The sequence below is a fragment of the Zonotrichia leucophrys genome, chromosome 14 (assembly GCF_028769735.1).
Source record: "Zonotrichia leucophrys gambelii isolate GWCS_2022_RI chromosome 14, RI_Zleu_2.0, whole genome shotgun sequence".
Taxonomy (NCBI): domain Eukaryota; kingdom Metazoa; phylum Chordata; class Aves; order Passeriformes; family Passerellidae; genus Zonotrichia; species Zonotrichia leucophrys.
In genome coordinates, this window is record NC_088184.1 from 11,705,934 (window position 1) to 11,733,135 (window position 27,202).

General features: G+C 43.1%; 1 protein-coding gene across 11 annotated transcripts in view; it reads right to left on the reverse strand.

The window, feature by feature from the left end:
- The window catches only part of MAD1L1 (mitotic arrest deficient 1 like 1), a 346,130-nt gene that overhangs the window by 160,119 nt on the left and 158,809 nt on the right, over positions 1–27,202 (reverse strand). For all 11 annotated transcript variants that reach the window (XM_064726015.1, XM_064726016.1, XM_064726014.1 and 8 more), the window contains 2 exons: positions 19,391–19,447; positions 2,134–2,222 (listed from right to left, as the gene is read on the reverse strand). In XM_064726015.1, the coding sequence (XP_064582085.1) occupies positions 2,134–2,222; positions 19,391–19,447 (146 nt within the window). The remainder of the gene's footprint in view (positions 1–2,133; positions 2,223–19,390; positions 19,448–27,202) is intronic.

Below are 27,202 nucleotides of genomic sequence, written 5' to 3' on the forward strand. Positions count from 1 at the left end.
CCCCACTGGGAACTGGCCTGGGTTTGGGACATTGCCTGAGAGGTTTGACACCATTTCATGGAAGGAGGAGAGAGTGAGATTAGAAATCAAAGAAATTCCTTAAAAACAAAGAGGGAAAACCAGGAGCTTTAGGGCTGCTGGTGAGCTGAATCAAACACCACAATCCCATAACAAGCAGGTTTTTGTGAGCTCCACTCATCCCTGCCCAGGAAATAGATTTTAATTCAGGGCAGAGCCAGACACCTCCATCCCCATTCCACAAGCCTGTCCCACATGGTGTGGTCTGGCCTCTGTGGCAGTCCCAGCTACTTCCCCCTACACACTGTCCCTGAAGCTGCTCAGGTAGCAGTCAGTAAATGCTGTTCAGGAGGCTAAACACCAAATAATGAGTCTTGGAGGGGAAAATAAAGAGCCTGAATATCTCCCAGATGAAAGGGTGCTGCAGAAACACCAACCAGGGACAGAGAGACTGGGGAGGCACTGTAGAAAAACTCTGCAAACCTGCAGGTCCCAGAAGACAGCAGACAGGCTGCTGGCTGTACTGATACACAGGCACATTATTAATCAGGAGTGACAGGTTTAATGTTGCCAAAGAGGTGCTGAATACTGCTGCAGCAGTGTAAAACTCAGGTTTCAGAGGGTCCAGTGTGCCTTAGCACAGGAAAAGCCTGAATGAGCTAAAAAAAAAAAACAAAACACAAAAGGCAAAAGTTGATGAAGACAGGTTTATCTCCCTGAAAAAGGGAAGTCATAGCATTCTCTCCTTTGGCAGAACTCAAACATATGATAGAATAAAAAAAGGAGATGTATGCCTTGGGCCTCCAGAACTATTACAGCACCTTGAGGGAACTATAGGAGCAAGTCCCCAATATTAGGTGTACAACCCTAAAATGTATTGGAATAGCTTAGCTGAACATGTGTTATTTTCAAGCACCTCCCTCCTGCTATGGAACTGGGCTTTCAAAGCCATAAAACAAGCTCCAGAGGCAAAGCACAAGAGCAAAGCCATAACATACAGGCCAGTAATTTCTGCTTTCTGCAAATTCTGCTTGCTGCAAAACCTTGCTTTCAGTCCTATGAGGCAGTCACACTTTATTGTGATGAAGCTGAAAATATAAAAGAATTAAGAAGTGAAAGTCCAGCCAAAGTCTTACATCAGCTGAGAATAAAATACTCAGGAGGAGTACTTGTGAGGACCTGATTTGCCCAACTTAAATAAAAGGAACTTTATTAAACATTCAGAAACAGATGAACTTTTTTGTGTTTGGTATTTATTGTGTCACCTGCTTTGCAATGGAAGCTATAAAAGCTTTAATAAATACATGGAAAGGTTGTTTAGCTTCAGTGTAGCTTTTGTACATGCTCATGTATCCTCTGCTGAAATGGTGTTTTGTAACTTCTCTTTCACTGAATCACAACAGGTACCCCTCTGCCATCTCCAGCAATGCACAAGGGGAAACATCCCTCTTTTATCTCCAGTGCTACACAGGCATCAGCAGCACAAAAGCTGGATTCTAAACCTCTTCACACACATGCCAACAGATCCTGTATTTACAGTCAAGATTTGGTCAAAATAACAAATAAACAGCAATGCTATTTCCACAGGAAATCAGTCAAGAGGGGGAACAGTGATGCAGGAGCCAGGCTTATGAATTAACTGACAGCAAAAGACCCCAAACATCAGAAGAAAAGAGCCTGAAGCCTCCTAAAAGACAGCAAAGCTTGTAAAGTATCTAAATACAGGACAGATCATGGTCTGAGTGTTTCTGCTAATGCTTCATGGGGTTCTCACATCCATACAAGCCAGTGAGAAAGTAAAACTTGTGCTCAGAAAAAGAACATCCTACTTCAGGAATACAAGGAAAATATGTTCTGATCATCACCCCATTGCCTGAACACTAAAGCTCACTATGCTTTAGTGCATGAATTTTATGTGTATAGATTGCCTATGGACACAGGCAGTCTATACACATAAAATTCATGCACTATAGCACAGCGAGCTCCTGTACCTGCTGCTCCACCAGGTGATGACAAAAACCATAGCAGGCAGTGGAGCTACCTCACGCATTTCCTTTCTCATTAGTTCCACCAAAAAGAGAGGAATCAGCTCAGCCTTCCCCTTGCCTTGCCTACCTGAGCGTGTCCACCTCCTCCTTGGTGATGACAGTGCTCTGCTCAGCCGTGCACTGCTGAGACTTCAGGACCTTCATCTCCACCTCCAGCTGCAGGAGACAAAAGGCATTAGTTCCTGCAGCACTGCTGAGGGCACACAAACAGCAAAGGGAGCAGGAAATCATGAGGTTCTGCACAGGGCACATTTCTCGTGATACAGATGTGAAGCACAACTTCTCTCGTGTTGGATGTCAAAACCTCACAGAACTCTCCTTCCCTTTGCAATTCCTTTTCCCTTTCCTGACATTTTCTCCACAACAGATGAGACACAGAAAATGGAATGTTACTAGCAAAGCTTCTGCTTCTCTTTCAGGTATTTCCCCTATTTTCCCCCATGGATAATGGGATGCAGAAGACCCTGTGTGGCATTAGGAGCTCACTGGGACCTGAGGTTCAGTATTGATAGTTCAACCTCACTCAATTCCTCCCCCAGAAGAAATGAAACACAGGATTACACTGTCTTGTCCACAACAGCTCTGAGACACACACATTGAATCCAAAAGACTGGGGAATATTTCCAGCACTTTCCAATATACACTTCTAGCTCTAGCTGCTCAGGTAGCTCTGGCTGAACAAACAAACAATTAAGAATATTTTCTGCCTCTGGCTTTGTTTGGGTAGGAACTCACAAGAAAGTATTTCAAAACTCTACAGACATGAGAACTTCTTACCCAGACTCTACAATTCCCAGGCTCCCTGACTTGTAGCAGTCTGGATCTTTAATTCAGAGTTCATGACAACGCACAGATTGATAAACTCCATATGTTACCTCTTTCTAAACCCCTCAGAAAATGATTTATTATGAAGTGTAAGCAGAGACAAACTACCTAGAGGATACTCAAACTTCTGCTCCAACACCTACTCCCAGCTTAGACCTTCTTCACACACTCATCCTTGAGATTCTGAACTTCTTTTTGTCATCTGTCTTTTCACCACCTGTCGACTAATTCCCCTAATAAATCTGTTGACGGAAATGATATTTTTTCACCCAGGAGGAAAAAAATAAGCAATCCAGCTTTAATTATAAATGCAAAACTTATGACCACAGAGAGTTCAGCACTCAGCATCAGGGAAATAATCCATTAATACACCATTCCCTGCAACAGCATAGATTAGACTTGTAGAGCAAAATGCCATTGCAAGGGCAAACTTCTGCAAGCTTTTTGCAGAAACTCTCCAATTTTACAAGAAAAAGGAGCATCTTGTCATGGGCAGTCATATTGCTTAGACAGAACTGAAGTGCTGACATGCTGCCTCTCTGCCCTTCCATACTTAACAGAAAAGACAGGCAGAGCATGGCAGTGCTGTTGGCAGGGAAAGAGCAGATAATAGATGGTTGGATTATGCTCCCACCCCCTTCTGACACCAAAGGAACAGAGCAGAAGAAAGCACCAAAAAATGGTTTAAGCTAATTCCCCCTGACACCCCAAAAAGCCCTGCATTCTCCCCCTGCCTGTCAAGAAACATCTAGGAATAAAAAATAAGCAAAGGCCCACCTGCATCATCAGGCTGTACAAATGTTAATGCATATTAGCTGCCTGATAAGATTATCACAGCCAGAAATGCTTCCCTCAATTTTCTGATTACTGAGCTTATCTCTCCCAGCTCAGCCCATCACAGATGGCTGGGGATAAAGCAAGCACACCAGATAATTCCAGGAATGTGAATAAAAGGTACTGGGATGAGGAGTAGGCTTCAATTCCAACCTACTTCTAGCAGGAAAACACTCATTATGCCTCCTGTTTCCCATGTCTGTTGAAGCCTGGATGTGTTTGCTGTTAGGAGTTTGAGGATGTTTTCTGTGCTGAGTGAGGGCAGCACTTGAAGATGGAAGGGCTGGTGAGTTATTTATCACTGGCTAAGAGGGCTCAAGGGCCTCAAGCCCATGTGGCACCTGCTTACCCACACAGATAAATCACTGCCACCTTCTCAGGGGGACAAGGGGGACATTCCACAGAGATGGGTGAGGAATCTGCTCTTGGGATCTGGGGGCTCTTGTGGTGGCTGCACAGAAAAAACTGTGTGACAGGAAAAGGAGATGGGAGAGTGAACACAAGTGAGCTTGTGAGAAGCATCTCACTCCATACACAAATTTACTGCCAGGTATGCTCAGGATGAGATTCTGCTGGGTTTCTAAGAATAAGCTGCTGAAAGAGAATGAGGAGGAAAGGGCACATGGGCTGTGAGGGCATTTCATCTCATTTTTATGTCCTCTCAATTTGCAAGCACCAAGACTCCCAGGGCTGAAAATCTGATGTGCCTGAGGTGAGAAGGGACAGGAGGACACAGTGATATCACTACAGATGAAACTGGCTTGAGGAGAGAGATGTTGACACAGACCTGCTTCCCAGAACTAGGATTAAAACTACTGGAGAATTTAAAGTTCAGGCCAAGACACAATTTTGTGCTGAAGGAAATTATTGCCATTCAGAGCTCACTAATTGTTGATGAAATAAGAAAGTAAAACAATTAAGGTATTAAATACTTCATTCAAAATGTGTTGTTTCTAGGTTTCATCCCTAGCAGTCATTAGGAAAACATTCCTTGCTGCCCATCTCACCAAAGACATTAACATATTCAGATATTAAAAATGCTATTTATTATTATGTTATTAATGTCTTTTCCAGGACAAAACAGTTAATTGAGATGAGATGGAGTGGATTACTCCTGAGACCCAATTCTTCCTTTCTGAAGGCAACAGAGTGCAAGCAGCAAGACAAAACAAGAATTAAGAGAATGGGTAAAAATAAGGAATCTGTTGATAAAGCCCAAGAGGTGAGGAGCTTTCTAAGACCATTCCCTTTGACACAGCCTCAGGATAGCTCTGGGAATGGGTGATGAGCATGAAATAATTCACCACCAGTTTGTCCCTTCCTGTCCACTTGTCCTCAGTACTTGCGCTGAAGAACAGACTCAAGAAACCATAAGGAAAGGAAGAGCCAAACCCCTCCTGCTGCTTTCCCTGCCTAATTCCCATCACATCCCTTTTCCTAAATTAATTTCCAGTCCTGGTTTCTTGTTCACCAGATGCCACTTTCAGCAGGCATTTTATGCTTTTTGAACCAACTCACTATTCCTCACTAAACTCTTCCAATTTTTATCAATAATTTTATGTGACTGGCTGAGTTAAACTTTTATTGCTTTGAATACATTAAACTAGTAGAAGTCATTACCAAGCAGAGAGGGGAAAAGGGCTGCTCAAATTACAGCTCACTGCTGCATTCCCCCATTCCATCCCAAACGACCCAGGTCAGCCTTGATCTTTTAACTGGCATTGAGAGCAGACAGGGAACATTGTTGTGAAAATACAGCATTGTACTTCTTGTCCTGAAAGCTGCACAAGAGGGACCTAAGGACCTACCTCATCTGCAGGAGCTTCAGGGATTATATCACCCAGGATCAGACCCCCAGTGCTATTCCCACCCTACAGAACACATTAGCAACTTCTTATTTTAATAGTTTTTAAAGCTACCTAAGGTTTTTATGATAAGGCAGAATAACGAGTAATATCAGTGCCCATGGTTGAATAAAACACATGAACAGGTACTTAGTATTTTGAGGATGTGTTGTTCTCCACTCAAAATATAATGGTGCCCCTTGTTCTCAACCTAAAGTAATTCCATTTATCCTGAACTATTTTATCTCTTTCCATTCTTAAGCATGAATTCCAGCACAGCTTTATTACTGTCAATAAAAAGTGATCAGGACACATACAGGATATAGACTAATTTTAGAATGTCTATTGTCAAAAATATGCAAATGCCCCAAAAGATGAAGTGCAAATAATTTTTCCAAAATAAGTACTGCCATCATTATTTACCAAGGGAGAAAGAGAGGAAGGAAGAATATAGATGCATTTTCATCTCATAGTTAATGATATGAAATATTATTCTTCTTTCAGCCTTACTTTTAAACCTGCCTGGACAAGATTCCTAGAAGGTGGTTCTCCTCCAAGTGTTAATGACATAGCAAACACCCACAGCAGGGAAAGAAATATGTTCCTCCCTGATTTTCTCTTCTGTAGCAATTCTTTAAAGACATATGAGATGACAGGAAAAACAAAATTATAAATTCATCTCCTGACAGCTAGAAGAAACAGAACTTTGGAGAGTTGATTTTCTTGGTATGTTTCTGGCATTTGTCATTTCTGACCCATATTTGTCCCCTCCAAGCAAGCACCCTGATTCTCTGCAATGCCATGGCCCTCTTGTTCCTCAACTCAACTCAAGCAAGTTTCAGCATTGATGGAGAAAAGCTTTCCCAGAGCCTCCCACTGACCACTGCTGTCCACACCCCATCTTCAGAATGATGCTTATCACAGGTCAGACCACTCAGCCTTGAAAACCACATTTACAAACTTGTGGAAGTTTTAAGCACACTGCCCAGAAGAATGATCAAATCTCTGTTCAGGTGACTCATTTTGGGTAGTAAAGGACTCAAAATCTAAAGTATTTCAACTCACTGCCAAAGTAGGATTTGCATGTTGAAAAAAGAAAAAAATGGGGGCTGGTTTACTCGCCCACATCATGTACACACATTTCACAGAACACATGCTGGAGACATACAGTTATTATTTGAATAATGAGTGCATTTTAGTGAGGGGCTGATACAGCAATCTTATCCTGATGAAGTGTGTCTGCACGTCATTCAGCATTTTTGGAACTGTAAAAAGCAGGAAATGCTGAATCCATTATAAATGTCTAAAGGTTTATTTAACAATGGGCTGATGCAACATCCTTTGAAAGGCCTTCCTCAGCAAAAGAGCTGATTTTGAACAGCAGAGATAAATGGGAACTGAATTGCACAGAGCCAGCGTGGAAAGGTGAATTGAGAGGTTGTGTTGGACTACAAGTCTCAACACAATTCAAGGAGCTATTTCAGTACATAAATATTTAAAATGTATGAACACCAAGCAGACTTGGAAAGGAAGAGTGTATGCCAAAATAGACAAGAACAGAGAAAGGGGACTCCGGGTGTGACCCATGCTCTGGGCTCTGAAAACAGGCAAACCAGCACCTTGACATGGCAGTGGTGCCATTTGTGCTTATTTCCACTGGATGTGGCAGAGACTAAGGAGCTTCTCTGCCTCTTCCCACAAGGCAGCACAGCAAGCTTGGTGTTGTCTACAAGCTTATAAATCTGGCATCAAAAATCCAATGTACATGAAACACCAGTAAGTTTATTTTGGTGTCCAGCAATACCACAGCAAAGCAAGACACCATGCTGAGCACTTCAGAGATCATTCAGCTCAGCAAAAGCACAACCACCTCTTCCATATGCCCATCCCACTGGGATTCCAAAGGGCTGATCCCCCAAAACATCTGCAGAGAAGAACACAGAGGGAGAACTAAGCCTCACCAAATTTCCTAGTGAACTTTACTTTTCTTCAAAAAATAGGACAGTACTTGTAAAACAAAATATTGCTTGCCATTTAGAAACAGGCTAAGCAGCCCAGGATTAGTTGGTACATTTTCTTGGGAAAATTAGACCTTGATGCCATTGTGAAACAAAAGCAATAAAGACAAAGAAAATGAGATATTCAACAAAAAGTAGTTTGGAACTACTCATCTCCCACTTGGCTGAAGAAAAAAATATGTATTATTTTTTTCTCTTGGAAGATGAAGGCTGGCTGGATCACAGTCACCAGTCTCTAGGGGCTCCACCATCTGTAACAAACTTGCTGTGCTTTTATCACTGAGAAGTCAGGGCTAGGAGCAACCTCTCAGCAAACGCTTTCCTAAAGATGTACTCATGCATATATACTATTGTTGATACACACACACTGGGAAATGGACATATGCTGACTTCTGCTTCTCTCCAATACAGTCTGGACTGTGGCTTTTCTCCTCCTGTTGCAGTAAAAAGAGAGCAATTTTTCAAGTTTATACCAAATGTCATTCTATTTCATTTCCAAATATAATCTCCCAGAGAGAAGGTTCACTTGCCCTATTTCCAATCTCTAAAGTTAATACACAAATTTATATTCCTTTCTCCCACTCGCTCTCCTAAATTAAGAGGTGTAATTACTGGGAACGCTCGCTCCAAACGAATGGAGTGCCAGGGGAGAAGGAGCTGTCAGGGCTGGACGTCTGCAGCAGCCACCCTCCCCTCTCCCCCCTCCCTGGAGGACCCTGCTTATGAGGCAGTTTCTGTCTTTCCCATTAGCAGGGGTAGCTCACACGCAGGAGCAGATGACAACCTCTCCCTTTCCAGCCAGGGCAATCAGAAGGGACAAAATGACAAAATTCACTTCAGCCTGCCAAGGCCCACTGGTGCTTGCCAGCATGATTCCTCCTCAAACCCACCTTTTGCCCCTCCTCAGCTCTGCTGACCTCTCAGGCAACATTGAGCTCCTTAAGAACAGCAGAGAAATGCAGATTTGTGATCTAAAAATTCAGCCCCAGTCTCATCACTCTCCCCCTTCCTCATACCCAGCACCCTCTCCAAAGGAAGATTGATTATTATAATCAGACTTAGCTCTGACACAGCATTTGCATTTTCAAAGCACAGCATAGTCATTAACTAATTCATCTACCCCAAGGGAGCCTTAACGAGCATTCACCTCTCTCCCCTCTGATTCCCAATGCTCAGGCAGCCTGCAGCTTGCCTTCCAACACCTCCCCTCCACACTGTGTGGCACCAGCACAACTTGGGGAAACTCCAGACAGGCTCAGCAAGCTGAACTCAGCCCGGCTGCAAAGGAACAAGAAGACAAATGCACAGCCAGCCCATTTAAACCTGCCACTCTGTGGTTTCCATACCTAATCGCAGCAGGACAGGGTATGGCAGGAAACTGTTCTGCAAAATAAGGCCAGTGCCACATGTGTCCCAAAATGGCCCAAACCTGAGCTGCCTGTCCAGCTGCAAGCATGTGAAGAAGGAATCACCATCACATCACACCCCCAAAGCCCCAAATTCCTCCTGCACAGCCCATCCAACAAACTCTTCCTTGAACACCTACAACACACCTTTGCTCCTTGACTCCTGCCCCTCTCAAGGGTCTTCTCACATCCCAACACCACCAGATGCCCACCCATCCACCTTCCCTGGCGCTGTATTTAATTCTTTTTAGTAATCTGGGATGGGTGCAGGATGTGGCTTTGGCAATAAGCACTACTACTATTTCAGATGGCTGGAAGCTGGCTCAGAGCTCAAAATTAACAAACCTGGAAAGTTCATGGGGAAGAAGAGCAAACATCTTGTACAAGAGACACACAGAGCAGGGGAACTGAAGATGTTAATTTAAACCCATGAGTTTATTCAAGTATAATTACACATTTCAGCCCTCACTCCAAGAAAGGAGCAGACAAGGAATCTCTTCCTCTCAGCCTGTCCTGCCCACGCTCGCAGGCACTGCTGAGACCTCACTGCCACTGCTTGACAGCAAAACACCTTTGACAGCTCCACATCCAAAACCCTCTCTTTGCTCTAACAGCTCATTCCGAAGAAGGATCACCTAATTTCCATGTTCATTCAGCTCAGAGCTCTCTGCTGTTATCAGCCTTGCTCCACCACTTCCACCAGGCGTGTAGATGACTGTTTCCTTTAATTACTACCGAAAGCTCCTCCCAGCCAGGGAGAACAAAACAGCTGGTGTCCACTGAGAGAAGGCAACTCTGGAGTAATTAGCCTTAACTGGCTGACACCTCCTACCCATTACTCCTGGTTAGAACAGCAAAACACAGAATAAGAGCCTGCTTAGGGAACCTGTCAAGGTGCCAGACAGGATGTGCCACGTCCCTGCCCAGTGTGGCTGTGGTGCTGGCACAATGGAGTTGTCTGCTCTTGAGAAGAGCATCACACAGATCACTTCTTTCATGCAGGAACAGGCATATTTTGCTAGAATCAAGTCTTCTAGCAGCTATAATTTACAGGCAAAGCAACAAATAAATCTGCAAAGATGTCATACCTCCTCCGTACAGAGTTTGAATACAGTTTGTTTCCTAAAAATATAGCCTCAAGGAGTTTCCTGAGCATTCAGTCAAGAATTCTCATCAAACAGGAGCTTGTAATCCCACCTCTCACTCCCTCCATCAGTTTTCTCGTTGAAAAATCATCACATAATAAACAGTCAGAGAAGAATCTATGCAGTTACCAAGCACCTAGGAAGATCAAAGGGGAAAGAGGAATCCAACATCCATTTTTGTTTCTTTGTTTCCTAACATAAACACAGTGGAATCAATCCTGCTTAATAAAGTAAAGAGAGCAAAGGAGCCTTCACTGAGTGCTTGAACTTAATCTTCTTTCTCTTGCTCACATGGAACAACACACAGCCTGGGTTTTTAGGAACAGCTCTCTCTCCTGCTGCAGCTCCAGAGCAATTTTGCAGTTCACTGCAGCTGGGAGCACTGTTTGCTGGCACATCTTGGCAGGGGCCAGCAGAGCTGCCTGCTAAAGCTGCTCTCTGAACTCCCAGAGCTGGGAAATGTGAGGATGGGGCAAGGGGCCCAGCTGTGTGAAAGCAGCAGCTCTCCTGGCAGGGCCTCCCAGCTGCTTTAAAGGAAGCAGCAGAGCATTGAAGAAGCCTTGTTCCCCAAACCCTGCCCGAAGAACAGGTTAAGTAGAGCAGGCTGAATATTTTCTAGCTAAATGACCCATCCTGAGATTAGCCTGTGACAAAAAGCAATGGACTTTTAATGTATAAGAAGTGAGCAATCTCTCTCCTGGTGCCAAAACCCAAAGGTCAGGGCCCTGCCAAGACTGCTGTGCCCATTTCAGCCCCTGGGATGATGCCTGCAGGAACCTTCAGTTGCCAGCAGCAGTCACAGAGTGAAAGGCAAACAGCAATTCCCTCTCAAATACCATATGTCCAACTCTTGTGCCAAAGCACAAATCTGGCATTTTAACCTTTGGTGAACATGTTCTTGCTGCCACCAACAATAAACTCGGCGGCCCAGCTCAGAGGAAAGGTGTACTGGATGTGCAGTGATGACATTAGCACTGAACACAGCATTAACAGGACAGGGCCTGGCAGGAGCTAGATTTTATACAGCCAGTCTTTAGAGGTTAATGAAATATTCATAAATAAGTTAAAATTCTCCTGACAAGCCAGATCCTGTAATACAACAAAGAGTTGTCAGCCTCAATTAAGCAATTCCAAAGAGGTAGGGCTCTGCCATTCATTATTTACCAAGAGGTCATAGGAAAAATTCTGCTCTATGATCTCCTTGTCTCCGTGGATAAATTGGGTTTTACAGTTCCTGCTGGAGGACTCTGCTGCCCTGACAGACCCCAGCCTGCCACAGTTACTACCTACCCCCAGCAACCATCAGCCAAAGGCAAAAAACACTGGGAACAAGCCATTCTAAGGACACAGACACAAAAAGACTAAAAACAAATGATGTAACAAGCTGATTAGCCTGTCAGTGTAAGGACTAAGTCTTAAAACTTAAACTTTTTTTTTAAGCCTTTATCTCCCTTTTTGTACACACAAAGCCAGCCCCAGGCAAGAAGAGAACTATCCAGCAACCTTTGATCTGCAGGCACATCCTCTGAACATGCCCTCCGTGCCCCCCCCCAGATCCCAGAGCTGGAGAGCTTCACATCCCCCTGCATGTTCAGAACAAGCTGTGCTTACAGAATTGGATCTCTTGCATCAGATCTCTCAGGATGGTCCTCTTCTGATGCAGGCACAGCTTCCCAGAGCTGTGAAAGCAGGAGGAAACTGGTCTCCAACCTTGCTACAAGCAAGCTGTAAATCAGTTGTTATTTTGTCCTGTTCTAACATGATTGTTCAACAGCCCAAATTCTTCCTTTCCCTCTCTGGACATGCACAGGCACTTCATGTTCCTTCTACAGCTTCTCCAAGCAGCCTTTTGGGAAGGCAGAAGAAAGGTGCAGAAATGATAGAATCCTAGAGGTCTCCTGGACCTCCACCTGGTTTTCTCAAAGTGCTGAACATAATGTAGAGACCCTGCATTCTCCAGTAAATTTGGGTTTAGCCAAATTGAACTGAGTGAGTCTGAGGTAGCCCATAAACTTCTTAACAGGTTCTGTAGAGATGAATGAAGCCTGGAAAAGCACAATTCTTGCATGTCTATTAATTACCCTTTTACTAGGTTGTGCCTAGTACAATAAAGCCTCTGATAGTATCCCTGTCCTGTTCTGATTTAACCAAGAAACTCAGTGTAACTCAGATTTTAGTGACAACAGCGACATTTACAAGAACCACTCCAGCTGCAGCACCTTCTAAACAAGACAACTACTCACTTTTCTCACTTTTCTCCTCTGCTCAACAACTGAAGAGAAAAAACCTCCCCACTTCTCCCTTTCCAGTCCCTGTTCCTGTTATTATCACAGCTCAGGTTTTAGGGGTCCACCTGTGGCATGGAGGCCACCCCAAATGCTGGGCTGGGAATTAGGGCAATGTCCATGAGTCCCACCTGAGCTGGAATTGCTCTCCAGGTCCGGGTCAGACCATTTACCCCCAGTCTGGCAGCACCTGTCCCATAGAGAAGGGCAGCAGGAAAGCAGCTCTCCACTTCAGGCAGCCACACTTCTTCCTCCTGGCAGCGCTAACCCCGTGTCAGCTCTTATCACATTGGAAGAGCAGAAGAAAACAATCCTGCTGAAACCAAACAGTGCTGCCGTGTCCCATAAAGCTTCCACCTTAATGGATCCAACAGCAGGTTCATTTGTGTAATGGGACTTTTAAACAGACCGTTTATTTCTTTTTAATTTGAAGGGAATGTGCTATTTGATCCCATGTGCCCGGCTAGATTTTTAAAACAGAGATAAACCAGGAGAATTGACTCACTAAGTCTCTCCTTCTCACCTAATTAAAAGAGCATTGAGATAGGAATGTGCAGAGGTGTAGTGCTGATCACCTCTCCAGCTTACAGCATTTTGGCAGCTATCATCCACTAGGATCCCAAGGATTCCTCCACACTCTGCTTTGCCCACAGTCACCTGCCACAGATGTTTCTGATGGTGCCACGCTTCTGTGTGCTGAACATGAATTTTCCAAGAGGGAACACAGCAGGTGCAACACACCAACTGAGGCTGTTCATCATTCCTCAGGCTAAGAGAGGGAGAAAAAAAATAACCTTGTCTGTGTAGCTCAGAGCTCACTATATTCCTACCCCGTGGGGAATAACAGGGACCAGTTTTAATGTAGTTGTTTACAACAGGCACTGAGAGCTCTCAGCCAGGGAAAGGGAAAGGACAAGTGCACTCCCATCCCTCTATTCTAGGCTTCAGTCCACCTTCAGAACCAAAACTCCACAATTAAAACAGGGGGAAGACTCAAAATAGGGCATCAATGATTCCTGCACAATCATCCCCCTCTTCTAACAACTCATCATTCAGAATTTACAGGGTCACATGGTAAAGAATGATATAAACACTGTGAAGTAAACATGCAACAAATGGCTTTGCTGAAGTAAAACTAAAACTACCTGCTGGAGAAAAAGATGTCTCAGACACATTCAAAACAAACAAAATTCAATGAAGGCCTTTGGTCTAAAAATACAAACACACAAACACAATTACTGAGAGCACAGAGGCTTTACCACAGAGGAGCATAAACTGATCAGAAAGAGGAAACTACATGAAAACAGAAGAAACAGCACAGAATTGAAATGTCAGAGTGCAAGTCCCAAAACAGCTCCTACAAACTGAGCCTTCCTCAGCCAGAAACTGGAGAGGAGGACAAAGTGGGGCAGATGAACTGATCCCAGGAGGAAGATCAGCACTGGAAATGGGAGATGACCTGGATACAGCTCAGCTCTCCCACCACAGAAGTGGAAGAGGTTCCTGCCTCTATCCATGATCCTGTAGAAGACACTTTTGCAAAACCTACTGCTGGAACATCACCTGGAATGATGTGACCACTGTGATTACTCATCTCCAAAGGAGAGATGGAAAGAGGAAGAGATTTAAAGCAAGCTGCAAGATTCATGAGGAAACTGAAGAGCCTGTTTTAAGAGAAGGCTGCAAGAGCTTGATTTGTTTAACCTAGACAAATGAAAGGCTGGGAGAGAACAATTGTTCTCTATAAATATGTCACAGCATAAATATGAGGGAGGAAGAACAGTCACTGTAGTTTAAGGAGAATATTAGCACAAGAAAAAAATGGATATTAACTGCACATATATTTTCACTTGGAACTGGGAAGATTTCAGCTATCAAAGCAGTCTTCCCATGACAGTAATGGTACAAACAACCAAAGCAGTTTCAAGACAAGCTTGATAAATTTATGGACTGAGATATATACTGAATTTGCCTCAGTTACTGAAGGACTGGACTTTATGATCTAAAAGTCCTCTTCCAGTCTTCTGTTACTATATCATTTCATTCTGGATTAGCTTCTTTTGCTGTCTCTTTATAACCAGGTTCATGCTTTTCAATCTGATTTGAGAAGTGGATATTTCTCTAAGATTGCCTCACTAAAACTGTTCACCCTGCTGCTCAGCTGAGTGCCAGGCTGCTCATCTGTCTTGGCTTTGCTGGCCTCACATAAAGTGTTAGGATAAAATCTGTCACATGGCAAGGAGATTTGCTGTCACCTGCTAAATGAATTCAGAAATTATGTAATACACTTTTGATAGATGGAGACTTCCTGCACCAGTCAGTTGTCTCCTGCCCCTCCCAACCTGTTGGTTCTAAAGATGTTCCAGCAAAGCTTCATTTTTATTTATAACTACTGTGGTTCAGTCCTCTAATCCCACATTTAATTGCCTTCCTGTTACAGAAAATAGAGAGAATTTACATTTCCACTAATGAACACCACTTTTGTTCTTGTTCTCAGTCTGTTGTATTTCTTGCATTCTGTTCAATAACTCTTAAACAAGAATTAAATTAGCTCTATTGGCCATTAATCCAGGGCAGGTATTCCTATACTAAAGTTAATATTTTTTCCTATTATCATTGGTGTTACCTGTAAATTAAAAACATAGTAATAATTTTTCCATGTTGCCTTCCAGTTAACAGCTAGTTCCCAACTACATCCAGCTCAGTGTTCTCTGAGTTTATTTCCTTCATGTTCTCTCCTTTCTGTCTCCATTTCTACTCCTGATAACCATCAGTGTAGGCAGTCACTGACATTTAAGTTAATCCTAAACATTATGATTTCATCAGACTGAGCACATGATTGGCTCTTTAACTATTGCTGACCTGCTGCTCTTAAAGAAAGGTCTCCTCTTCTCTGCAAAGAGTTAACCAACACTTTTCCCCAAGGCAAGGGGTGTTGATTATATTAATTTTAAGGTGTCTTTATTCCCTCTGTAAGGACACTCAATTTATGCCATTCATTTGGTGATGGCTGCATTCTTGGACTTCAAATCTTCTTTACCTCCCACCCTGCTAAGCAATTCCTCTGATTCTTATATCCATCCTTTTTAATCTGCTGGAGGGTGAAATTTAATTTGTTCCAAAGAGCAGTCTATAGATTTCAGAGCCCACACGGGCCAAGCTGTCTTTTGAAGATGAAAGCCAAAAGATGCCCAAAGCACCTCAGGGTAATGAAAATACAGGTGATGCTTTTTTAATACCAAGCCAACTTCCCTCAGGGATTAATGATGGAGAACAAAAAATCTTGACATGAATGCCCCCTGCTACACAACCAGACTGGAAGAAAGAGTAAGATCAGAGAGCAGAGCTGTTGCTTGGATGGCAAGCTTGAGCCAAACAATCTCCTCATGTCTATAAAGGGATATGAAAAAGGAAAACGAAAATTACAAAAACAAACACGTCTTCTGTTTCCCTTCCCTCAGGGAGGGAAAGAAAAATAATATAACAAACAAGAAGGCATTTTCCACAAATAATATTTTGGTGTGAGTGAAGCTCTCCCTCAGCTTTAGGCCAGTAGAGCACTAAACTAACACACCATGAGAAATAAGATCCTGGGATCACAGATCAGGGAGCTGTGTGAACTCTGAGCAACCTCCTCGCACATCCTGCAAATAAACACGCTGTAGCACCAGCTCCAATAAAGAAAACTTCCAGTGCTGATCAAATTGTCAGAAAAGTGCACATTCATAGAAAAAAATGGAAACAACAAACATTCAGCAAATAAAAGACAGAAAAACCCCATGGATCTCTCAGCTCAGTGACCTGAGCCCTATTAAGAGTGGTGACTCTTATGTGTCTTATGGGCATACACTATTCCCTTACAGTATGAACAAGCTTAAACTGTGAAAAAAAACCCCAAAAATAAATAAGTGAAGGGTTAGAGGGAGAGGAAAATCAAAGTTTCATTGTTAATTACATAGCACAATGATAAGGGTAATTTTTCTTAAATCAAAAAATAAATTCTAGGTTCAAGTTCCCTGAAGGATATAAAATATTAGAGGGTTTTTTATGGTTGTAATCACAAACTCATTTCTCCAGCCACTACTGGCCGTGTCTAATTAGGGCAAAGTATGTTAATGATACAGAGGCACAGCCCAGAGATGTCTTCAGTTGCAATATTAATTGCATTTAGGGAAAGAGGCATGAATTGTGCTTATACAAGCTAATTAGTATGGGTTTGCTAATTAATACTGGAAAGTCAAACTGCCTTTGTCTTGTCAACTGCAATTAACTGAAGACATTTAAATTTCCTTTTTTGTTGTTCCTTCAGTAGCACGCTCACTTTCAGTTGACAAGCAAAGAACCCCTGCACTGGAGCAGTGAGAGCAGCCCCTCCATTTCACTGGCATCCCATTTTCCTCTAGCAGGACCTGACCTGGCAAGGGCTCCTTATCACACACACACCACCCTTCCTCTGCCATTGTCCCTGGGGACACAATTCCCTGAGCTTGTCCTCAGAGGAGAGGCCCTGAGTGTGCAGATACTGCTCTATTGAGGTCATGATCCCATCAGACTTATCCCATGAGTATTGTACTTTTAAATATGGCTATGTAAAGAATGAATATTGCTATGTAAAAAATTGCTATGTAAATCATTGACCAGGGCACCAGAGATGCCCCCACTGATAGAAAGAAGTCCTTGGTTCTCTCAGGGAGGTGCTACCAGCCAGTGCCCTGGAGCCAGAGCCCAGCTCTTCATTTCCAGTGCCCCAGGAGGGTGGCAGAGCCATCAGAGCTCTTTGGGGTGGCAGCAGAGGTGTCACCTGCACATAGGTTTGTCCCAGAAGGTGACTGTCCCAAACACCTGCACCTGACAGGTGTTTGTTCCATTTCACTCAGAGCCTGTTTGCAGAAGAGCTGATGAAAAGCAATATCCACATCTGTCAGCACCCAGAGCAAGACAAGCCCTTCAGCATTCCCAGCTCAGCATGCAACTGGGGCTGGAGGCTCACAGGTGAAAGGGATGGAAAGGAAAGTGAGAGGCCAGCAATCCAAACCAGGCAAATAATTTTGCTGAAGTGTCAAATTTAAAGGAGTCAAAACTCAGGCCATGCAGGTGAGACACTGATCTGGAGAGAGAGGAAAAGAACCACATAAAGAGCATTTTGCTGGATGGCAGGAGGAGAGTGGGGCTGGTGGCATAACCACAGGAGCCTGTGGCAGGCAACTATGGAACAGCCCCATCCAAAGGGGACAGACCTCAGTCACCATCACCACTGCAGAAGACACAAAGTGAAAACAACTTTTCCTACCAGGGAGCTTTTGACTGGTGATGCAGAAGAACCATCTACCACCAGTGAAAAGGAGTTTCTGTCAGGTTTTCCCTCAAAAGGGGAAAAGATGGAAAAAAATCTCTTTTCCTCTGTATGAATCAATTCTCCCGTATTTACTGAATAAATTCAAGCTGCTGAATAAAGCCCACACCTCACAATCTGCAACCCATGGTTAAAGCACCCCAGCAAACAGCCTGTTCATGGGAGGCTGATGTAAGAGTTACTGGAAGATCACAAGACCAGCAGTTTTCCACTGAGAAACCCTTGGGAATAGGCACTGAACACTGACTGCTGCTTTATCCTCTGATGGATGATGCACAACACCAATTAATGCTTTAACACTGCAAGTTCCAGCTTCTCCAGCCCTCTGCTAGCCCACTTAATGCAAGAAACATTTGAAGGCAAACAACTCAAAAAGCAGGCTTAATGAGCCCAAAAGAAAAACTTTTAAATGTTAAAAAAACCCAAAACTCTGTAACATCAGAACATTTAAAACATAACAGCAAGTTTTTCCTCTGATACATCCAGTGAGCACAACACCAAATTGATTGCATGGAACTTGAAACTGTTACAAGGCAGCCCGTAATGAGATCAGCTGGTAAACAGGATTAATTCAGTTTTCTTTGGAAGTATCAGCTGTGGCCTGTGTCACCACAGAAAGCAGCTGGGCATACAAAAATGTTTGCCCACAACGTGAGACCACCCCAGAACCGGAATCAATTAACGCTCTCATGATGGAAAATCTGATGTTGAAACAGCAAGAGGCACAAATTTAAAAAAAAAGATCCAAACAGACGTATGGCAACCCATTAATAGCACAGCAGGGGCACCTCATCCTGCCCTTCGGTGCCCTACTATAGCTCAGCACAAGTCTAAAAAGACTCGTGTTGGCACTCTAGTTTATGATTTGGATTTTAGAACAGATGTCTGTTTAGCACCTACTCACTAGCCAGTGCTGCAGGCTTGTTTTATATTAGTAATAAAATTAATCACATCTACAGAATGAATCTCTGCATCTTGGATACTGCTCAGGTTTTCCTTGTGACTAGGAAAAGTTGGAGGAATCCCACAGTTCATCCATTAGCAAAAATATCAGTTCACAAAATAGCTTAACACTGACACCTCATTTATTCCTGAGTATAAAAAATCATATTCGAGTCATGAAACTGAATATAAACCTCCTTGCTACCTGGTTTTGTGTCCTTTTATTGTTTTTGGTCCTTGAGGGAAGTGCCAATAAAATAGACGAACCCAGCAGAAAATTAACAGATATTATAAAAAAATAGTTTGTGGTAATTCTCTTGTATCTCATCTGCCTGTTCTTTGAACACCTGAGACTGAATCAAGGCCCCCAAAGAAAGGAGTTAATTCAGTATGAAATTAAATGCTTGCTTCTGATCTAGAACTGCTGAGGAGAAAAGGAATTGCCAGAAAAGGGAAGACAGACCACTAAATCCCATCCAACACTTTTTCCAGGTGAGTATGGAGACAGGCAGTGCCAAGACTGGCAGCAGCAACACAACTTTTGCAATGTTTATTTGCTGCTCATTTCTGAGTATTTGGAACTGATCCACTGTTGAAATGAACTGAACTTTGCATATTGCTGCTCTGTAGAACAACCAGGGGGGAAAAAAAAGGCAGAAATTGAACACTTACCATCTCTGCTCTTTGCTTGTGGTTTCCCACTTCTTCCAGAACCTGAGACAGCTGAGCCTTCAAGACACAGGGGAAAAAAAAAAAGAAAAAATAAATGAAGTCTAGGATGTAATTTTGGAAGTTTAATGAGACTCTTTCCCCGCCTCCCCCAGAAAAATCACATATGGCACCATGATTTTCATGGCATTGAGAAGGGATTAGAGGTATTTGGTGTTTTTCTGTCCTGTCAGCATCCCATGCCAGGAGACAGTCCTGTCCCAAATAGCCTGAAGTCTAAGTGCACAAGAAAAACCAAATTTATTGCAGAGATGCCACAAGATGAGCCATCCCAAATTTCAATCCCATGGTCCAGCCAGAACTGTGCCTCCACTCAAATTTCTGTAAACTTTCTGCAGAAAGAGTGGTCTAAAACCCACCCAGTTTTGCCCAGTTTAACTTTGAAGAAGAGGAGGTTTAGCTCCATAGCTCCTGAAAGGAGTGTGTTTTTCAAGCTAACTTCACAGAAAATGTTCTGTGAATTTCTGGGGTCCAGGGTCAGGTTTTGTCCCACAGCCTTCCAAAATGCTGTGGGAAAACATCAAGAAAATCTGCTCTTTAACATAAACCTCTTGAATTTCTATGAGAAAATATCTCAATGCAGCATTTCTACTTTTTAAAAGGGAAATTTGAAATGTAAAGAATCTCAAACCAGAGAAGAAATACCTTTGGTTACCCTGGCATAATCTGAGGGGAAACAGGAACTTGACTCAGAAAAGGATCTTTTAGAGAGTTTTGTTTATGAAAAAGGATTTTAAACCAAATGGGTATTTGGGAGACAGTTAAGAGAAGCCCCACATAATACATGAATGCTATTACTTCCCACATCCTTGATTTTCTAACACTCTGCTAGGCTGCAATCAGCCTTTCTCTGCTTAGCAAAAAAAAAACCAATGTAAACAAATAAAAGAAATAAAAACAACTTTCCTACAAACTGATTCATGTCATTTCAAGCAAATATTCATTAAAATCCTCTGGAGTCTCTCAACTTCCCACCACATATGAAATGAGTCTTTTGAGTGCCACATCCAAACCAGAGACAAACAGCAAGCAAGCAGTTTATTACAATGAAAAGCAAAACATTCAGCTTTGGAGGCTAACTGCACTGAAATGCAAGCAAATAATGAAATAAAAAAATACAGTCTAAGGGTTCAGCACAGCAGAAGTTCCATTTTGCCAACAAACAAGCAAACAGTTCCAAATTTTCCTGGCCCCAGAGCTCAGAGGAAACTGAAAAAAGTTTCAGCCTCTTGCTGTGCAGGGCTGGGGATGATGTGACATTATTTGAGGAAGAGGCACTGAAAAAGGATGAAAAGGGTTTTAACACAAGCCTGGGACCTGGCAGAGGAGAATGAAACACACTCATTAAACACTGCAGGAGATGCCAGCCCCAACCCAAACTGGAGTGCCTGGGCAGGCAAGGGGAGAGAGCAAATGAAATGATCACCAAGCTTGATGGGGAAACATCAGGGAACTGTAAATTTGCAGACACCTGGGAAAGGCTTTTCCCTGCTGCTGCTGAAGCAGGTACAATGGAGCAGGCTGGAGCCAGGAGCTCCTTGGGGAAGAATTAGAAAACAAAACCTTAGAGAGGTTATTTAGGAGAGATGATGGCATAAACTCTGCAAAATACCTCAAGACTGATTGAATATTTTTGATTACAAACTACCCCAACTGTTCTGTATATTTATTAGCTTTCTCTGTATGAAGATGACCTTTAGATGGGAACCACTAGCCTATTCTAAACCAGATATAAGAATTACTTCATTTAAAATTACATTAAAAATCATGTATTTTCTTGCAGCAGCTACCAGTCCTGAATTTGAGGTCAAGTCTTTGTTCAGCCTCCTGTTCACACAGACTCCTATGGAATCACAGATAACCCACCCTGGAAGAGTGGGAATCCCCTCAAAGCTCAATCCCCTGTGGTTTTGGTGGGCACCTGGATCAACCCATCACACTGTGCCACGCTTGGTCACCCTCACAGTGTAAATATTTTTATTTATAACGCCAAGGCAACAGTACCCTAGGAGCCTGTTTAACTAGATGGGTATAAGAGCATTTTAAAGCATAATACCTCCATAAAAGTCAGAAGAAAAGGATAGCAAAGACTCCAATGCATTTTACTTCAGGAAAAGGCTGGAAAAACCTTTTAGGCAAGAGAGAAATAATATAAAGGGATGGGGAAAATTGAAAATACAAGTGGGAAATATGCCATAATTTATCTTGGATATAATATGGCTTGGGGAAAATAACCATTTCAAGGGGCTATGCCAACAGAGACACAGAACCCTGGACAGCAAGTCCAAGGCAGCAGCACAACAGCAGATCAATATGATTTGGAGAAGCAATCAGATAAGAACTAAATCACAAAGTAGGTTTTCTTCATTGCATTCATTTCTAGGCAGCTCATCTCAAAGGGAAAGAGTCAGTAACTAGTGGGAATTCAGAAAGCAGCTACTAAACTTACCAGACTGCTGGAAGAAATGATTTATGAAGATTAAAAGATTTTTAAACACTATGGTTTGACTGCAGCTCTCACAGAAGAGCAAAAGGGACATATTTAATGCACTGAGAGCTGTTACAATGACAAAGCTGGAAACAAGGAGGCTTCCCCAGCTCACTGATGCTGTGGGATGCACTCACAGTCCACAGCAGGGACCCTCCCTGTCCCTGTCCCCCTATTCAGACAGCTGGGGAAGCTCCAGACAAAGCCTAAATTTTCAGCAGGGTCCCCAATGCCTGCACTTGCCAGGCTGTGATGCAGCTGATCTGAATGCTTTATCACGTCCAGTTTGTAAACATCAGCCCTATCCCAGACTTTTTATTAGCTTAAATCAAATATTGAACCTCCCTCAGCTGTTGGAGGACAGCTGCTGGCCAAGTGATTCACTGCCATATTCCTTCCAGGCCACAAGAAAATACAAACTAATCACCAGCAGCATGACAGATGCACACATTTTTAATTATGAAGGAGAAATTAGGCTGTGAACTTAACCCCACATCTCACTTAATCAGAGTGCTGGGGAGGAGCTGCCAGGAGCTGCAGAGGGCCCTGGAGCGGAGCCTGGCACCTGCTCAGCCCCTGCTGCCATTCCCCAGGCATTTGCCAGGAAAGATCTGAAAAAAACCCCAGAGTTATGTTGTTGCTTGGAATGTATCTTCTCAGGAATGAACTGTTGGTTTGTGGGTGCAGCCACCTCTGGCCACATGCAGACAAGGAAAGTGTGAGGGTTGGACATGGGTCCCTCAGGGGGCCCAGCAGATGCTGGAGCTGTTTGCCAGTCCCACCTCAGAGCTCTGCTCTGGAAAAAGCCATCCAGGTAGTGACAGGACAAGGGGTGTTAGGGAAGATGAAACAGGAAAGCCTTATAAATATGATTGCCTGGCAAAAGATTTTGAGAATATGGAAACTATAAGCGAGATTGAGATGAAAGCAAGCTTTGAGATCCCTTAGTTACTGAACAACTGGTAAACAATGGTTTGGCTGGCTGAAGGTAATCCCCTTTTGATGGAGCAACACTCTCTGCTTGCAGGCAGGTCCAAGGGTCAGAGCGGACCCTGCTAGCTCAGCAGAAGGGGCCCAAAGAGGAGTTTTTAGGGTTTAAAACATAACACAGTATGATGATGTAATGATTCTCATAGGCTGTATGTAAATGCTATAGGATTTGTATATTATACTAGATTGGTTAGTGAAAATTAGAATACTGAACACAGAAGAAGATTTATTGTATTGTAACAGGAACCTCGCTCGCTCTCATCCTCTTTACCACGCTCTTTACCTCTCTCTCTCTTTGGGGCCTGCTCTGAGCTGTGGCTGGCAGCTCCCAGCAGGGCCCTGCACCCAGGCCCTCTGCAATAAACCACAAGTTCCAGAGATCTGGCTTCAGAGATCTCTCATCTCTGTCCATCCCAACTGTCCTACATCCCAATGCTCCTACAAAGGGGGAATGGCTTCACGCTGGAGAAGAGTAGGCTTAGATGAGACATTAGTAAACAATCTTCCCTGTGAGGGTGGGCAGGCCCTGGCACAGGGTGCCCTGAGAAGCTGTGGCTGCCCCAGCCCTGGAAGTGCCCAAGGCCAGGTTGGATGGATCTCTGAGCAACCTTATCTAAGAAGGTATCCCTGCCCACAGAAAGATGATTTTTAAGGTCCCTTCCAACTCAACCCATTCCATGATTCTCTGAGTAGTTCAGCTCTCTGTTAGGGTCTTTTCAACTGATCGTATCCACTTTGGTACCTCAGCAATCTCTCCGCAGGACAGACTTCTGTGTTGAATTTTCAGGCTACACATAAAAGTTAACTTAAAGCTCCAAGGAAATTCTCTTTACTTAAGACACATGTTAAATTCCCACAGATCACTGAGCTCAAGCATTAAGAAATCTGATATGCAAACAAATATTAGGAATCAGATATAAAAATACACAGCAATTCACCCACTGAAGGCAGCACAACCAGGTAATGGAAAATCAAGTTGCAAAGCAGGGAAAAAAATCCTCTTGAGGACTCAGTCAATTACTTTAAGCTTTCAAAAAAAGGTTTGTCAATTCAAAATATTCATCTTACATGACAACATAGTCTAATCTACTGTCAGTGGATTGTCATCCTCAAAAGAGAGTGTCAGGAAGAGAAGAACCTGTGCTCCAGCCTCACTGGGAATCTGCAGCTTGGGCTGAAAGAGGTTTCCAAGGAGAAGAACCAACTCAGCTCCAAGGAGACATTTCTGATTTGTTTAACTTGCTTCCCTGCATCAATAATTTCTCTTCTGTACCTTCCAGAAGTCAGCCTTCACTGACAGCACTGGAGGAGGCTGGTCAGGGAGGGTTTAATGAATGAAACTGAAGCAATCTGGTGGTGACAATGCAGCTGCTAAACTGACTGCATCCAGAGCCCCCCACTCCCCTCTGGAGGCTGATGCTGAGCTGGCTCACCCTGAATGATGGGTAGGCAGCTCAAAAGTGAGCCCCATTTGTAGGGAAAAATTAACTACTCAGTCTCTAATGAACAGTCTTTCTCTACACAAAACAATACCCTCTGCTCTACAAGCAATTAGCAAATCGAAGTGTTCTCTTTGTGGACCTGCATTAATTTACTCCTCGATGTGGCACATTAAATAGCTCACAGGTACAGCACAGCAGTGGCAACCACCAGCACCATAAAATAAAAGCTTGCTTCAAAGAGTTTGGGAAGCAAAATTAGGCGTGCTGCATACAGGGAATAAATCAAAACAACCTTCATTTGGAAATATCATTTTAGTCTTATGCTTTCATCAAAAAACATGATTATCGTAACAGTCACATTAATACAATGTTGGTACTCTACAAGGGAGAGAAACAAGCAGCACATTCACTACCTCAAATTAGAATGAGCAATTTTTATTCTTTCTCATCAGGGGGAAATACCTGAGAACTTACACTGCTGCCTATTTTGGGATTGTGCTTTCACAGCTAGAAATCCCAATGAAAGTCCCAGAAAGAAGGCCACTTGTTGGAAGAGCAGCACCTCTGCAGGGAAGGGGAGGAGGAAGAGGTTTTCCCTGGAAGAGCAGGAACACAGCTGCAAAAAATGGCATTTTTACAGCTCACTGAAGCCCAAGATACCCTTAGAAATATTTTATATGCAACAGTTGTATGCAAATCCAAGTCAAGTGTGATAATTGGCAAATTTAGGTATAATGTTAATTACCAGCTATTTCAAATTAATTAACTTCTAAGATAAATTCTTGCTTCTCCTCTTTGAGAAAGCTAACACACAATTTAAATTTACAAGGATATATCGGCTGCCGATCACAGAAATAGGGAATCTTGTATGTTCCAACATGCCAATTCACTTCAGTTTCCTTGTGCTGGCTGCCCTCCATTCCCTGGGTAATTTCACAGTCACTTATTTCTCTGATCACTCACAACAGAAGACACAAGATGAAGCCTCCTGGCTCAAGGTGGATGGCTTGAGTGTGTGGTTAAAATGTGGCGTGACCTCTACAGTGCCCAAGCCAGAACATTTATCTGGTGCCATAGCTGGGGAAGAGGGAAGAAAGAGAAAAAAGCAAAATATCACCTATTTTTCTATCAGATTCAGGAGACACAAAGCAAATAATGTGCATTGAAGCTGCAGCTGAAATACAGAAGGAAACTTGAAAACATGGCAGCACTCCCAGGACAGTTCTGATAAGGAAAGCACTGACTGCAACAATTAGAATTCAATCCAATGTAGGAACATAAGCACCATGCTGATGAGTTACATGGAACAACACAGGAATAGGATGAGAACAATTTGAAGAGAACTTTGCAGTCACTAATTACCTCTCAGCAAAGAATGAGGCTCTGGCTTGTGAGGAAAACAGAAGGAAAACTTTGATTTCACAAAAGCCACAGACAGATTACTTCTGGGGGTGGCAGAGACTGAGCAGAACTAACTCATCAGCCACTTGCAGTCAGACTTCACTTTATTTGCATATTGTGATCCTGCATATTAAAATACTGTGAGAACTGAAATTAAATTTTCATTAGTGTTCAATCTGGAATCTCACCCGTGGGATTCAGCTTTCAACAGTTCATGCAGGCATTTCCCTGTTTACTTCAAAGTCAGATATCCATTTATCTCATGCCAGCCAACACTGGGGCCTTCAACCCACTGCACACCATTATTGTCCAAGGGCAGCAGTGCAGGATTGTGTCTGCACCTCTGAACTGCACTACAGAATTACTCTGAACTAACTGGCCATTTCTAATTTAATGTTTTTTGATGCTTTGTAGTTGAAATTGCCAATTTTTCACAAAACTGCACCAGTTGAGATCACAGTCAAGAAGACAGTTTAGTACCAGCCATTGCTAAATAATTTCCTTGCTGCTTTGCAGGCTCCTTTTTGCTGTTCTGAAGAAAGTTCTCCTGGTTATAAAATCAAATGCACATCCTTTATAAGGTGGGAAAGAAGAGCTACAAATAAACTCTGCTGCTGTCTCAAAAGCATCCAGAACACCACGTTATCTCACAGGAGCTGGATTGGAGGTGGCAAGGGGCTCTGTCTGATGTGAAAGTGAAGAGGAAAATTCCCCAACAACTTCTGAACGTGTTTCAGAAATTTAAATTCAGTGAAACCACACTCACTCTGACTTGCAGAAAAGCTGCAATAGGCAAAGCAGAGACCATTACTTACTGACATAATTTATGAGGATAGGCTTGCAGCTCAATGAAAAGCATGTGTCTCAGGCCACAGCTTATGTAATTTTCCATGTAATTTAGTCCTTAATTTTACCCCAAGCAAGGACAGGAAACACAGGAAACAAGAATGCCTGTAAGCCAGATGTCCCACATCTCCAGGGACTCGTGCTGCTGGGCATCACAGCAAACCACAACACCCAGGGACTGAAGGCCACTGCTTTGTCCAGAGCAGTGAGGGTGTTTTCCACCAAAAAAAACAGAGCTGCTCCTTCTCTGGAAACCAGTTTAGTACTGGATTTGTGCAGGGAAATGCCGCCCCCCAGTGAGACACAAAAAGCAGCTGGTTACCTAAATCAGGGAGAAATAAAGCAGAGCTCTTGGGCACTAAACAAAAAAATGAAACTGCAAATTGAAAAATCGCCAAAGTCATGGCTGTAATTACTGAAGACAAAGGGAAAACATCTCCCCTAGCAAAGATATGGGCTTCTGTCAACACTTTATCAAGATTTACTGGACAAGGGGATAATAGCCACACCTTTCTCTGGCTCTTGAGTCTCAAGGACAGACCAATCTCTCTCCTTCTCTTTAAGAGACAGAGTCACTTGAAATGTCAA